This window comes from Jaculus jaculus, chromosome 4 (genome assembly GCF_020740685.1).
Source record: "Jaculus jaculus isolate mJacJac1 chromosome 4, mJacJac1.mat.Y.cur, whole genome shotgun sequence".
NCBI classification, from domain to species: Eukaryota; Metazoa; Chordata; class Mammalia; order Rodentia; family Dipodidae; genus Jaculus; species Jaculus jaculus.
The window spans coordinates 48929793-48943285 of NC_059105.1; the positions used below are offsets into that span (position 1 = coordinate 48929793).

At 41.9% G+C, this 13493-nt stretch overlaps 2 protein-coding genes across 3 annotated transcripts in view; one reads left to right on the forward strand and one right to left on the reverse strand.

Moving 5' to 3' along the window:
- Stat1 (signal transducer and activator of transcription 1) overlaps nt 1-8334 on the forward strand; it is a 49711-nt gene extending 41377 nt beyond the window's left edge. Inside the window, exon 25 of the mRNA XM_004660247.2 lies at nt 5125-8334. Within this exon, the coding sequence (XP_004660304.1) occupies nt 5125-5139 (15 nt within the window). The 3' untranslated portion in view covers nt 5140-8334. The remainder of the gene's footprint in view (nt 1-5124) is intronic.
- A 3092-nt stretch (nt 8335-11426) lies between these two features.
- The window catches only part of Gls (glutaminase), a 72706-nt gene continuing 70639 nt past the window's right edge, over nt 11427-13493 (reverse strand). For both annotated transcript variants that reach the window (XM_045147897.1, XM_045147900.1), the window contains one exon: nt 11427-11783. In XM_045147897.1, coding sequence (XP_045003832.1) covers nt 11627-11783 — 157 coding nt within the window. In that variant the 3' untranslated portion in view covers nt 11427-11626. The remainder of the gene's footprint in view (nt 11784-13493) is intronic.

The following is a 13493-nucleotide window of genomic DNA, read 5'->3' on the forward strand; positions in this document are numbered from 1 at the left end:
GAAAACTCTCTTCATATAAAAATTTCACATATTAAGGAACTAAGTTTCCTCATAACCACCTGCTGCGTCATCCCTGGGCCTAGGTGAAAAAATGTTGTTTTTAGGAAGAGGCGTGATGTTTAGAGACTAACGCTGGGTAGTTACAGTAATCACAGAGCTATACATACTTCATTAGCAACAGTGAAACCATTTCACCTGCTTATGTTCGAGAGCTGACTTGTTCTGCCAGTCCCAGAGGCTGTGAAGGGCTTGTGCAGAGTGAACTGTTCAGGGAGTGAGAGTTAATGTGTTTCACGATAGAAATAGAAACAAGAGTGTTTGCCAGAGAGAGAATCTTCTTTCAGTAGAATGTTTTCAGCAGATCAAATAGTATTATTTGCCTTTCAGCCCGAGATCCCTCATCCTAAAAATTTTGTTCCATTGGCTGGGTTTTTGCTGATGCTATATAATTTTGAGCCCTTTTCCCACATGGAGATTTTCCAGTTGATTTTTCAAAGCTTGTTTAATGCTTTTAAAAATAATTCTGTTCTCTTATCCATTGCTGGCCTTTCTTCATCACTATGTACTTGGTATCTGGCAAAAATATATGCACAGTAATAAGAGAGGAATCCAGGGAGGGAAAAGGCTGGCAGGGAAGGTGAGGGGTGTCTCTGAGCAGGCCTTCACTGGTCAGGGAAGGCTGTAATGTAGCCTCAGCAGTGCCTGCTTCTCATGTGTAAAGACTTTGTCCTTTTCTCTCACCTGAAAGTCTTTAAAGACTCTGCTCTTTTGTTTGCTTAGCTGCAAAACACTTAGTTTTGAAAGCTGTTACTTGGTTTTGACCTTATCATTTGATACTTGAGATGCTTTTAGTTATAATGACTGACTGGAAGTTACAAGGGGAGGTTTCATAAGGACAGTTCTTCTGGTTTTGTAAATTGAGAACATTTAATATGTGAACATATTAAATTGAAATTTAATATGCAATTGAAAAAATATTTTTATTTTTCTGAGAGGGGGAAGAGAGAGAGAGAACAGAGAGGGAGGGAGGGAGGGAGAAAGAGAGAGAGAGAAAGAAAGGAAGGAAGGAAGAAAGGGAAGAAGGAAGGAAGGAAGGAAGGAAGGAAGGAAGGAAGGAAGGAAGAAAGGAAGGAAGAAAAGACACACCAGAGCCTCTTGTGCTGCAAATTAATTTCAGACACATGTGCAATGTTGTGATTTTGACTTTATGTGGCTACTGGGCAATTGAACCTGGGCCAGTAGGCTTTGCAAGCAAGTGCCTTTAACCACTGAACAATCTCCCTCATCCCAATACTGTATTTTTTTTGTTTGTTTGTTTTTCAAGGTAGGGTCTCACTCTAGCTCAGGATGACCTGGAATTTACTAGTCTCAGGGTGGCCTCGAACTCACAGTGATCCTCCTACCTCTGCCTCTGAGTGCTAGGATTAAAGGCGTGCACCACCACGCCCGGCTTTTGTTTTTTAAAAGCAGCGTCTCACTGTAGCCCAGGCTAACCTGGAACTCATTGTATAGCCCAGGCTGTCCTTAAACTCAAGGTGATCTTTCTACCCCAACCTCTAGAGTGTTGGAATTAAAGGCACGAGTCATCACACCTCTTGAACATACTATAATTTGATCAAGTTCCCATCCCTCCTCCCTCCAGTCCCACTGAGGATTCTCCTCTTTCTAGGTAGTCCTTCCTCTGTTTTGTTTCATCCTTTTGTCCTCCATGTCAAAATGCCGAGTGACTCAGGTCAGCACATGTCTTGTAGGAGATCAGTAACCACTGCATGGTCATGAACGCATCAGTCGGTTCCTATCTAGTGGTCAGTGCCCCAAAGTATTCCTTCCCACCCCGTGTCTCTTACATTCTTTCCTCCCCTTTGTCAGCAATGTTCCTTGAACTATGGAGGGCATATTGTAAGTTTCATGTAGTGTTGAGTTCTCGACAGCCTCTCATTTTCTCTCTGATGAGTTCTGAGTCTCCTTGGCGTATATCGCCATCTCCACGAAGCAGCTTCTCTGGCCAGCAGAGAGAGCAGTGCTTACTCATTGCCACTTCCTGGGCAGTGAGGCTGCCTTCTTACACCTTCCTTATTGTTGAACATAAAAACAGTTGCTTAGAAAACCACTTAGCGAGTATGACAAAAGATAGTGTTCTCTTAGCAAAATGAATATTTTATCTATATAAAGTAACATTCCAACACTGCAATAGAGAGTACTTTATAGGATCTGGGCTATGGCTCAGCAAGTAAAGCACAAGCATGTGGGCCTGCATTGTCCTGAGTTCGATTCTCTACCCTTACATAAAAAAGCTAGGCATAGTCACACATACCTCTATTCCTAGGGCCTGTGGGAGCAGAAACTTGAAAATCACTGGGATTTGCTGGTTAGACAATCTGACCAGAACTCCAAACTTCTCAAGGAAACATGTGAATGAGCGATAGATATAGAGGATAGCCCCCGGTGTTCTGTGCTCTCTGCATGTAGCTGCTTCCCTCCACGTGGATTACACATGCAGAAAAACTATGTATTAACAGAGAAATCTGTAGACAAATGCTCACATCAGGTTTATTGTTAAGAATAAATACTTGTAATAGCCCAGATGCCTCAACAGGTGAATAGCATCAATACCATGGCACACTACTTACCAATAACAGAACAAACTTGATCTCTAACAACTGGATGAGTCCCTAAGAAATTATGCAAAGTGAAAAAATACCTTGTAGGCCTCACACAAAATGGAGTAAATGTAAAGTCTGATTCCGAAAGTATGGGGTGTATAAATAGGGCAGTAAACAATATGGGGGATCATTACACCTCCTTTGTTATTCCTGAGCAAATTGTCTCATTACTACCACTGCCACTGCTGGGTGCCAGGCCCTTCTTCACAAAAAGTTGGATTAGGTATTTACTAAGATGTATGATTAGCTAGTGGTACAGTGGGCATCTGTATCCACCTGGCACATCTCTAGTTTGTTTTGAAATGCCTGTTTCAAAGAGCCAAACTTCAGTTCATCCAAAACATGTACCTTGCAGAAGCTGTTTGCACAGGCCTGAGTAGTACGTTCTGTAGGGAAAGGCAGGGCAGCGCTGGGTGAGAGGTCTCTGATTGGCATTTGGCAGGCAGTCCCAACTCTGCCATCACCGTTGTTCTCTGTATTCCCTCTGTGCAAGCAGTACAACTGCTTTGTATACACACTCGGAATAATTATGTGGGAGTGATTTCAGTACTATAAACAAGTACCAGGAAATGTACTTACGTTCTTTGGGTGCCTCCTGTAGTCATTCCATTCTACTCCTGATGATTTCATTCCTTTCATTTGTAGAATAAAATAGATGTGTTAAGCACACTCCAGTAAGGTCTCTTGTAACTGCAGAGGTGATCCAAAGAGCTAAAAGAAGCTTTGACAAAGGCATCCCACTGGTTGGACAAGATAAAAACCCAATTTAGTTTCTCAATTGGGCTGACCCCACTGTGGTTTGCTTTCTCCTTAGCTGTGGCCATGACTTCCACTCAGCATTCACGCTTGGAATTAGGGTGGATCACACCTGTAATCTTAGTACTTGGGAGGCTGAGGTACAACGATCTCAAGTTGGAGGATGGCTTCAGTTACATAGTGCAATAAACTAAGATGGAATTTAGGTATGAGCTCTGAGATAGCAGAAGTCAGAGCTGGTTTGTGGTCATTGAGTTCAGAGGTTACAGCTCTGGAATATGGTGTGCCAGCACTGATGCTTGATGCAGCCTCAGGAGCAAGATGCCCAGGTTCCCGAGGAGATGATCCAATAAGACAAGTGCACCAGTGTTTTCTGTAACATGACTTGAGCATTTGTTTAGTCCAGATTTCTTGTGCAGTACACTTTCCCCTCTGGACTATGACAAGTCTCTCTTAGAGCCTTTTGTCCAAAGCCCATAATAATACTTGCTTATTATTTTCCTTCTACTGTATGGACATTTTACATATATTATCAGATTTAATACTCTGGACAAACCTATCTGCTAAGTACTATTAGCCAACTTAATAGAAGGACTTGAGATTCAGAGCGGTTAGGTAATAGACCTTGCTCTCACAGGGGCAAGATGTGAACCAAGGCCTCCTTCTCTTTCTCCTTAATCCCACTACCCCTAAAGGACACCATTTTAGCTACAGATTTGCATTAGTAACTGTGCTGAAGCATGCAGACAAAACCATCAGTGTGCTTTTCAATCCAGAATTGCTTTCCTCATCTCCCACGTGGGCATGCGCTGTCACGCTTGGGATTTGGAAGGCTCTCCAGAGCCTCTGCAGTTCCTCACAGTGCCCCGTGAAGCTGGCCTGTGTGTGGAAGGATGTTTAGCACAGACACCCCACACCTAGTCACGACGAAGTCAGAACTGCCCTCAAACAGTACAGGGGACAAAATCATCCCAAGAACATTTGGTCTGACATCCAGCTTCCTGCTTGTTTGGTAGTCAGAGTCAGTGGCAGGATTCTCTGACAGGCAGTGTACTGACAACAATTGCTGTACTCAAGCCAGCCTGGAAGACTCTAGTGGGGATGATGGAGTGATTCTTAATGATTTTACTTCCCTGCAAGTTGGGGATTTTTCTCAGTGGGATAGCATTTATCTAGCAAGCACAAGGCCCTGAGTTTGGTCTCCAGCACCAAATCAATGCTTCTGCTACTGCGGCTACATGATTTTACTCCAGTAGCCTGTATCTGAAACACAGGCGTTGTTTATTTTGCCTACTCAGTGGCCTTAAAGGGAAGTTCATCATTTCCCTCGCATCCTACCCACCCGTCCTCTGGCATATAGCTCAGCATTTCCTCCCACTGGTTTTGCATGAGCAGATTTGTCACATTGCTCTGTCCCCAGACTTGCATAACAGCAGAAAGCTTTATACAGTCTGTCTGGGTAGTCACAAAATTAAGCCCGCAGGCTGGAGAGTAATAATGCATCAGCTTAGATGATATAAAAGGTCTTGATTAATGCAGGGAAAAGACAGGACATGTTGAAGGCCCTCTAATTCCATGGAGGTTATTTGCTGGTGGAAGCATCTTCCTACTGTTTCATTCTAGAAAAGATAATTATGTTAAATACATGAGTCTGCTTGTCACAAGATCCATGTAATGAACTTAACTATGTCTTGTCTTTTTGCAGATGAATGCAGTGTAAACATGAATTTTTCTCATCCTCTCTGGCGACATATTTTCTCCCTGTCTGGGATTCCCTCCTGCTGGTCTTTCTTCACATGCTGTGTTTCTAGGGAAATGCAAGAAAGGACAAGAAATGTGCTGCAACCAGTTAAAAGCAAGTGAATATATCTGTAGTTCAGAAACATGTTCCTCGGAAGGACTTCATGTGTTGTATTGAAAGTGAAATGGAAAGTCATCCTACAAAGTGGATTTTGCAAACAGAAACCATCCAGATACACCCAAGGCCTCAAGACTAGAATGAGTCCTTTGGGAAAGGTGAGAGTGTAGCAATATCTAGCAAATGCTGAACTTTGTAAAGCCAGTGTCCAACTGTTATAGGCCATAGGATAGATAGCAGTTATTTGGATAACCTGGAAAATTCTTAATGTTCTCTTCTACTTCGAATAGGGCTTGTGTTTTCCATTGCTTTATGTGTGCCACAGCTGAAATCCAAGTTTATGTGTAACAATACACCAATCAGTGCTTTAGATTAGGCAACTGACATCTGAGGAGGGAATGCTATTACATTTTCTACACTGGCCACTCAAAACTAAAGGTACTTTCTTGCTGTCAAGAGAATGAGCTTCTTTGTTGGTCATGGTTTAATGACACTGAATGCTATCAACAGAAGCAAGCCACTCCAAATGTATGGATGTTTTATCTTGAATATCCCAGGCTGAGTGTTTCTTGCTGTCATCTTGGTCACCAGATGAGTGAAACTGTCTTTCTACTCTTGTCAAGGGTGCCAGCTCTTTAAGCAAGTCTCCTTATTTTCTTAAATGTTGAAATGACAGATAGAGATAAAACTACCAGTTTAATTCATGTTTACTAAATGATTTTTGTTGTTGTTTTAGCTGGTAGAAAAATAGTTACAAATTGAATCATTAAAAATAATGTGAGGATAAAATAATTTCAAAACTCATCCTATATAACTGAGAACTGCATATTTTCACTGATAAATGTATTTTTATGACAGTTACATTTGCAAATAGTTCCGTGATCTCTCTTGTGTTTTCCAGACACCTTTTTGAGTGAATAATGTCTTGTGTCATCTGCTTTGTTTTCTTTATTCATATTCATACAGTACAGTGGTTTAAGGATCAGTTGACAAAGGTTCCTTTAGGCAACTTGCAAAGACACTGTCAGCTCTGCTATTGTGTTGTTATATAAACACTTTGTCTTTGCTGGAGGTAAAGCTCTCAAGTCTACTTTACTTTTTTTATTAAGTTAAAGCTTAGTCTGTGTACCTCATTACACGTAACATGAACACAGTTCTTTCCTTGGTGCTATGCGTAAATTGGGTCCTCCTTTCGATTTTCACATAAGATAGTATAAACTAGCTTGGAGTTGCTTGACATTTTAAGCTGAAATGACTAAGAAACAAGACAACATTTAAAAAATCTACAGTTTTTATTTGCTGTGATTTAACTATTTGTTGTATTTTTGCCCACTGAGAACAATTTGGCATAGTTTAATTCTGTTGCAGTAGCTGAGACGGTTTATTTTTTAAAAGTATTAAAGTTGTTAGTCTCTTACTGGTGTTTAATATAAAAAAACTTTGACATTATGAGTTAGTACAATACATCTCATTTACAAATCCGTCCTTATTTTAAAATATGATCATTAACACTATTTTCCTATTGTTTCCCTTTCTAACCCTGGTTGTAATCAGAATTACTGTGGCAGATGAAGAGAGGGCCAGGCATGGTGGTGCATGCCTGTCATTCCAGCACTTGGGAGGCAGAGGCATGAACACTGGGAGTCAGTAAATTTCAACTATATAACAAGTTGAAGGCCAGCCTGGGCTAGATGAGACCCTGTCCCCAAAAGAGAAAGTCAATGGAAGCAATCTGTTTACATTCTTACATATTGATCATTATACAAAGTTATCAAACGTATCCTGGCTTAAGGGATGTTGGTGTATTTTGAGTATGTCTGGGATGGTGTTTTCGAAGCACAGACCTCAAAAGTAACACTTGGGATACGGTTTTTTTTCTTAGGTAAGAGAACATTCTGAGATAGCATTAAATGAGCACTGGAATGTGAAGGCAAGTCTTAATTAACCAAGCAGTCCTGTCACACCTGTCCCAGGGGAAGCAGGAAAAGGCTGGAAAGCATTTGGAAATTTCTCCTTCCTACCTGTGGAACTTAGATTCCTGTTCCTCAAGTAAAGAGTATTTGAGTGGCATCTTTTGGTTGGTTAAGATTTGTTCATTGACTCTTCAAATACTGCGAGCGCCTGCCCTGAGCCAGACACTATCCTGAAGTCTGGAATGCACCAGTAAACCAACCAGTAACTCCTGCTGCCATAAACAAAAGGTGCTCTGAGACACTGAGCACTACATTTTAGTGCACTTCCTAGAATGCAGCAAAGACTGTGTGAAGCAACCGCAGCCAAAAGTTACAAATAAAGTAAATGCCATACAAAATGCATATAACTAATACTTAAAGTAGATGTAGAGAGGTGCATTTGAAGCCTTCTAAAATAAGCTTTTCGATGATACTCAACTTTCAGGTTTTGGTGAACTAACTTCAGGCTGTGTGTTTACTATACTCACAGAGAAATGAGCGCATTACTTGATTTACTGTAGAAAGTAGGAGCTGCACCTACGCATTACAATTATATTGGGCAACAAAGGACCTGACAGGCAGGAAGCTGTCAGATGCCAATTATCAAAGCCATGAATTCTATAGCATTCCATGCTTTTGTACTTCTAGCAATACCACCAGTGTCTGGTATCTTGTTTGTAGCCTTTCCTCATGTCTTGTACATGAAATATTGATATTTTAGTGTCATGACTGATTTCATAGCAGGCTGTTGTCCATTTGGAGAGGAAGCAAGAGGTGTGGCTGGCCACATGAACCTTGGAGTCAGGATCAGGCTACAGAATAGAAAATAGCCCTCAGACTCTACCTATAATGATTTCCATCCAGTTGTCTTATCTCATTTCACTCCCTAATAATTGCCTTAATTTAAGTCTCATATTTCCTTTGCCAACACACATATATCTTCTGTAATCCAATAAAGCACATCTTTTTACGTTAAGTATGTAATTTTGCTTACCCCCTTATGACTTATGAATTTACTCATTTTACTATGAGAGTTAGCAAATAAAATAAAAAAGACCCCCAACTCCTAAAATCTCATTAAAATAAAATGATCTTGTTATACCAACATCACGATGTGGGTTATCCACACATCTGCTGGCTGTGTACTGTTGCATGTTTCACTAACTACACGTGGCGCTGAAGTTGACCATAAACTGTAGAACATAACCTGGTATCTATTATGCTGGTTATTAAAACTCAGCAGAGGAGAGGCTTTAACTGATACGTTTTAGTTGATATGTTTCTTCTATCCATAGGGCAGGAGCTGTAAAAGAATGTGGGACTAAGAGTTCCCTGTTGGGTCCCAGCACCATCATTAAGTGGTTAGATTAGAGAAGTCTGATGTCTCTTCCAGTTCTAAAATGGTAATACAGATGACTTGTCACTGTGGTTCCTATAGCTGGGCAAGTTAATTTGTTGCAAAGAACTTTTATATATGAAAATAGAATGGTGTTCTGTTCTAGTGCCTTCTCTGTTAGCAAAACACTAGCGTTAATCCTGAATGGAAGAGTACTCTGAGAACAGGGGTCTCTGGCCTCGGAAGTAAGTAAACGCCATTCCCACATGAGAAGCATTAGCTGTCAGCTGCCGGCTGGTCCAGCTCTGATCCTGGTGTGGCAGCCAGGGATCAGCTCTCTCGTAGACTGCAAGGCTTTCTCTCATTGGAGGTCATGTCCAGCAGCTCAGTGCAGCACCAGCAGCTCAGTGCAGCACCAGCAGCTCAGTGCAGCAGGTGTTTTAGTTTCTGTAGCTACAGAAACACAGTGCTGATCAACAGAGGACTGAGTGTCCTTCCCACCCCCACCCTGAAGGCTAAGCCCCTCACGGCATTCTTATCTAGGTAACCCCACCTGAATTCTGTATACTGAGTGTCTCCCAGTCTGCCAGGATGCGCATGCTGGATGTGGTCCTTATGCACCATAGAGTTAGTTCCCAACTCAAAACTGTTCGAGAAAACATTAGTTTTAAGAAAAGTCACTTTTCACACATTTTTTTAAGGGGGATACATGTATTTATTATGCTGTAAAAAGCAACACTACCTGATTCTCATTTAAAATAAATATTTCCCAGTTTCATAATACTTACAATTTATAGTTTTAAGATCAGTCTCATTTTGGGAAATGTAAGTAAATACATTCATAGCTGTGTAATCCCCAGGAAGAACCTAAATCCAATATCAGGCCATTCAGTCCCTGTCACACAACAGCATCAATAGTGAACCCAGCTTTCAGCTCCAGGGCAGTGTGGGACAGCGGTGAATGGGTGTAGTGTATCACCAAAACGGCACCATTGGAACGAACACAGCAATAGCAACAGTATACAAAGCTTTAGATTACAGTGACCATCTCCTACAGTTTTCGTGATACAGAAAAATTACATAGGATCCTACAGCCAAAACAAGAGGTCTTTGGAGTTTACTCACGGCAGCAGTTAACGGCACAGTCAAGCATTCAAACAAAGTATGCCCGGTATTACCAACCAATAGATAACAGCCGGAGCAAGACCTGCCACATAGTTGCAAATACCATGGGTAACTGAGGGCATATTTAAGCCACAAAGATTCTATAAAACATCCTTAATCTGAGAAAAGATTAAAACACTCATGTTCCCAATAGTCAGAACCTCACTATTAGAGAGAAGTCTCAAAAGTCATTGGTAGTCTTCTAGGCACACGCTGGAACCACACAGCGCAAGCTGCTCGTTGAAGAGTTCTGCAGTTGATTTCCATGCAAGCGTCAGTCCCGATGTGGTGGCGTGATGTCGCTGCGCTCTGCGTGGGCGCCCCTCCTGCACAGCTTCAGCGGCCTGGGGGGCTCTGCCTTCCCTGCCCTCGCCACAGGAGCGGAACCTGGGGAGCGGTGGGGGCCCAGTGCAGAGGAGGAACACTGGCTAGGAGTGGGAGGGCACTGGCTGAAGCGCTTAGACCAGAAGCAGAATCTAGGCAGCTGGGGGAAGTGGAGTGGAGAAGGAGCCACCTGGCAAGGAGAGTGCAGCCGTCTGCGCACCACTAGCATTCACGCAGGGGAGGACTTTGTTCACTCCACAAAACCGCTTCAAAGAAGTCCATTCGTGTGTGTGTGTGTGTGTGTGCGTGCATGTGCACACATGTGCTTAACATCAGAAATTCTCACTGACATACCCCTTTGTCTCTCTGAGGTATGTATGCAATTCCTAGAAAATTGTGTTCATTACCTTCTGAAGTCCCTTTTACCTGTTTTCTTAAATCATGAGTTACCTCAAAAACAAAGCAAAGGTGGGTCTCACTTTAAAATTAACAGCCTTTACTTACTGAACTATATACCAAAAATTAGGCAATAGAGAATCAGAAGAAATGTGGAGTGAACCAGTGGTTCTCTAGAGGAGACTGAATAACAGGCTGAAAAACAAATGTTACTTGTAGCAGTTCCCATATAATGACTTTGGTGACTTAAAGCATTTCTGGCTTGGTCTTTAGCCTCGAAGCTGAAATACAACTTCATAAAGAGCTGTGGTAGCACATGCCTTCATTGCACTGATGAGTTTACTAATTGATATTTAGTAATTCTGTCTCTGGTTCATCTTCTATAAACAAAGGGCAAAGTTCTCGCTCTGATGCCAGGAAGGTGAGGCGTTTTCTGACTTGCTGTGGAAACATGAAAACTGCATAGTATGCCAGCACTCGCTTGCCCAGCTAAAGGAAAGAGACAGCTAAACATCTGAGGAGAGAGGCTGGACTAAGGGAATACAGAAAAGGGAAAAAATTCAAACTGTATTCACACATGTATTTTGGTCACCAAACATATCTTAAGCAGATTCCCTGATAAAATTTAATCAGAATTGGCCTACTCTAGTAACAGTTATTAACTATTTTCTTAGAGACTGTGAAGTGAGGGTGATGGGAGACAATTTAAACACTCAACCATAAGTGCATATAGTTGTGCAAACACTGAAGCTAGATCTATAGTTGAAGTCTGAAAGTCACACTGTTACTTCTAAAGACCCCTCTAGACAGACTGCACAACAGAGCTGAATTTGTAAATGCATATAAGCACGTCATGCCTGAAATTGAAAATTCACAAAACGCACAGAGAAATCATAAAGACCACACAGTTAAGCTAGCATTGGTAACTATTTCTCTTACATCAAATTATACAATGCAGGAGGTAAAGACTGCTCACATTATGGAGGGAGATTATTTTATTTCTATTTTTTCCCAAAGAAATCAGGTTTGTCCTGGGTGTACAATGAAGCAAACTCCAGTAACACTGAAATGACAAATGTAAAATATACACCACTACCAGATAGAAACACACACGCTCTTCATCATCAGTTTCCACAATTAAATAGGTAAGTGACGTAGATCTTGGGATTTACGCCCATTATAACAATCCATCAAGATTCTTATGGACAGTTTGATTTTCCTTCCCATTGTCAGAATCTCCTTGAGGTGTGTATTGGACTTGGTACTCCTGGAGGATTTTGAATACATCGTGGTGTCCAAAGTGCAGTGCCTCATCCATGGGGGTGTTATTCCACCTAAGCAAGCCACGGGGTACAGGGTTAGTATAGGCTTGACTGCTGAACCAAGTTGACAATCTAGCACCCCAGGTTTTAACGTCAATTAAATGCTCAAATTTAGCCGCCTGAGCAATAGCACAAGTGAAAACTGTAGAAATGCAGAAAAGGATTTATAATTCAAAAACAGGTCTTAGAGAAATTAGAAAATGAGCATAGGGTAAACAAAAAGATCTTTATATATCCAAGTATTAATACCTTTAGAGTTCTATGAGAAACCTAAAGTGTCTTTTTTTAAGTAACATGCATCACTGTGGCCTTGGACACAAAATGTGTGTTTGAATTCAAACATCACAGTAAACCTCAGAAGTCAAAGTCACTGATCATGACAGCCTGCACACACCTAGAGGAGCAAGATCGGACCAAGGAAGGGACATTCTCATGGTGTTCCCTGTGGACGGGAGGCTCAGGCTCTCTAGGCCTGCTACCTGACCACAGCAGTGACTCCACTTCCACGCAGGGTATGCCACGGGACAGGGCTGTGGACAGGCAGATGAGGAGTGGCCAGCCGCCACCAATGAACTAAGGCTCTTGTGAGAGGAGGCGGTACCACAAAACCCACAGCTCCAGCCAGGCCAGGCCATGATCCTTGTCCCCGACCCTTCGCTTGTGCACCTCTCTCCTGCCTTCCTGGTTTTGCTTCTTTGATTTCCTTCTGTCCTTCCTGTCTCTGTCCTAAGCCTTTTACCCCCTTCATGTGCATGAAACCAAGATCTTGGAGCTTAAAATAGTCTTGTTTTTAACCTGCTTTGTGTCCTGTACTTAGTTTTTAAAATCAGGTAAGTAGCACTTTACATGTCTCTACATTTCTCAAGAGCAGCTCCATGAGTGGCTTTTTACTTCAGATGGCCGTCACTAGAGGCAGTTGCTATAAGCAGGGACTCTCCAGCCATCGTCAATAGCACAAATTTATTTGTGTGGCTTTGTAGAAAATCTAAAAGCCAAAATGCAAGTTACACTCTTTACAATTCTTCCATAAAATGGAAAGCACCAGACTTTGCAATTATAGGTGATGACTATGTCTGACAGATAGGGCACTCCTGACTCTCTAGATTCTAGTCTGGAACAGCAAGCTAGTTAGGTAGCTTTGGCCTGTAAGGGTGGTACTTTTTCTACTTTCTTAGAGAGCAGGTATTCATATATGCAAAGTATAGCAATATAGATACTGGGAAACACCCTTCAGTTTCTGGCTTTGCATTTTGGCGGTAAGTGGCCTGTCACCCTAACTCGAGGTTCTGGCATACTGCCTACAAAGGTTACTTAAATCATACTCTTTAATAACTATAGGAAAAAAGCTCAAAAAGTCAAAATGTTACCATTCACAAAATTGGTGACAATTCAGACACTGACATCGTAACTTCTCATGAGAAGCTCCTATTTTTTTTTAATATTTTTTGTTTATTTTTTTTTATTTATTTGAGAGCCACAGACAGAGAGAGAAAGAGGCAGAGAGAGAATGGGCGTCCTCCAGCCACTGCAAATGAACTCCAGACGCGTGCGCCCCCTTGTGTATCTGGCTAACGTGGGTACCGGGGAATCAAGCCTCAAACCGGGGTCCTTAGGCTTCACAGGCAAGTGTTGAACTGTTAAGCCATCTCTCCAGCCCCCCATTTGTTTTTTTAACTAGAGCTTAGTAGACATCTAATAGCTAGACAGCAGTCACCTTGCTTC